The sequence below is a fragment of the Chlorella variabilis genome (genome assembly GCF_000147415.1).
Source record: "Chlorella variabilis unplaced genomic scaffold CHLNCscaffold_2, whole genome shotgun sequence".
NCBI lineage: Eukaryota > Viridiplantae > Chlorophyta > Trebouxiophyceae > Chlorellales > Chlorellaceae > Chlorella > Chlorella variabilis.
Window position 1 is genome coordinate 1,795,906 of NW_005435086.1, and position 1,943 is coordinate 1,797,848.

Genomic DNA, 1,943 nt, shown 5'->3' on the forward strand with positions numbered 1-1,943 from the left:
CGTCCTCGGCATCTGGCTCCTCGCCTTCCCCCTCATCCACTTCCCCGCCATCATCCAGCTCAGACCGCACGCCGCTGAGGTCGACCACCGTGGCGGCCTCCAGCCCGCTGCCGGCCGGGCCGACGGCACAGCTGGCGGGCTGCTGCTGCTGCTGCTGCTGCGCGTCGGCGGCGGCCTCGCCGCCCGCGGCCGCCGCCAGCAGCTGCGCGGGGTCGGCTTCCAGCAGCTGCCGCACCTGGTCCTCGCTGTACCCGCCGGCTTCCGGGGCGGCTGCTGCCGCGCCAGCAGGCGGCGCCTCCCCCATCTCGGTGTCCCCGCGTCCGCCCGCCGCCGCGGGCTGCTGCTGCTGCTGCTGCTGCTTGGCCTGCTGCAGTATCTGGGCGGCCCCAAAGTGGAGCACATCCTCAAACACCTTGGCCCCAGAGGAGTATGACCGGCCGTGGCTCTGCTGGCACAGCGCATCCAGGCCGCGCATGCGGTCCGACAGCTGCAGCAGCCGCTCCTCACAGGTGCGCCGACAGTACAGGCGGTACACGCGCAGCCGATCGGGGGAGCCCACGCGCAGCGCGTGCGACAGCGCCTGCGGCGGAGGGCGGGGATCAGGTAGGGCGGGGGTGGGGCGGGGGTGGGGCGGCGGCAGTTGGCAGGACCGGCGGCGCGGCGGCCCCAGCAGCGATGCCGGCGACTCTGTTCCAACCACCCACTCACGCACAAGCGCGCACACACGCACATGCACACACACACCACGCACACGCACACACCCACACTCCCACCCACCTGCGCGTCCTTGCGAGCCGACCAGTCCGAGTCGAGGAAGATGGCGGCGTCGATGCCGGGCAGGTCGGTGCCCACGCCGCACGACCGCGTGTGCTGCAGGAAGAGCCAGCGCTGGGCGCCGCCCGCGCCCGCCGCCGCGTTGAAGCGCTGCAGGCGGGGAGGGGCGCAGGTGGCGGCGAGGTGAGGGTGTGCGGCGCAACGAGTAGATGCTTCCCAGCTGCCCCTCCCATGCCAGGGCTCCCTCGTGGCGTGGGAGTCCTCTCCCAGAACCACCCACCCCTGCCTAGCTGCCACCCCACCTGCACCGCCTGCTGCCGCTCGGCGGTCTTGGTGGTGGAGTCGACGCGCTCGTAGCAGGGCGGCTGTTGGCCCGCGGTACCGCCGGATGTACCGCCAGATATACCGCCGTACCGCTCCCTGGCCAGCTGCTCCACCGCATCCAGCGCCTTGGGGCTCTGCGCCAGCACCATCACCCGCTTGCCCGCGGCGTGCAGCTGGCGCAGCATGCAGTCCAGCAGCGCCAGCTTGGCGCTGCCCCGCACCAGCCGCTCGGTGCCAAGCCGCGGCGCGCCCTCTCCCTCGCCGCCCTCGCCGCCACCGGGCGGCGGGGACGCCCCCGCCGCCGCCGCCGCCTCCGCCCCGCCGGCCGCCGCCGCCGCGGCGGGCTGCTCGGCGGCGCCGGCGGCGCCGGCGGCTCCCCCCGACCGCTCCGCCCACTCGCTGAGCGCGGGGTGGCAGCACACGTTTCGCAGCTCGGTGGCGACGTTGCGCAGCTGGGCTGCGCGGTAGCCGCTGTGCCTGCTGGGCTTGGGGTCGGACAGCAGCTCGTAGGAGCGCGCCAGTACGGTGCGGTACGCCGTCGCCGCTGCCGCCGTCAGCCCCACCGGCACCCGCACCTCGCCCCGCGGCAGCACCGCGCCGCCCAGCAGCGACCGCGGCCGCCGCAGGCTGAACGGCTCCACCAGCTGGCGCAGGGCGGAGACCTGGGGGGAGGAGGGAGGGGCAGCAGGGGCAGGGGAGGCAAGCGTGGGGAGGGGTGGGGTGGGGTGAGAAGCATGATGGGTGGGGCACAGGCTCTGGGGTTGCTACCAGCAAGGAGAGCTGCATGAACAGCTGAGGCCAGGCCAGGAGGCAAGTGGCAGGCGGCTGGCGTGCCCGCCCCGGCC

The 1,943-nt window shown here is 74.7% G+C and overlaps 1 protein-coding gene across 1 annotated transcript in view; it reads right to left on the minus strand.

The window, feature by feature from the left end:
- The window catches only part of CHLNCDRAFT_138032 (hypothetical protein), a gene marked incomplete at both ends in the record, with an annotated part of 10,199 nt that overhangs the window by 1,807 nt on the left and 6,449 nt on the right, over positions 1–1,943 (minus strand). The window contains 3 exons of the mRNA XM_005851496.1: positions 66–580; positions 778–924; positions 1,077–1,760. Coding sequence (XP_005851558.1) covers positions 66–580; positions 778–924; positions 1,077–1,760 — 1,346 coding nt within the window. The remainder of the gene's footprint in view (positions 1–65; positions 581–777; positions 925–1,076; positions 1,761–1,943) is intronic.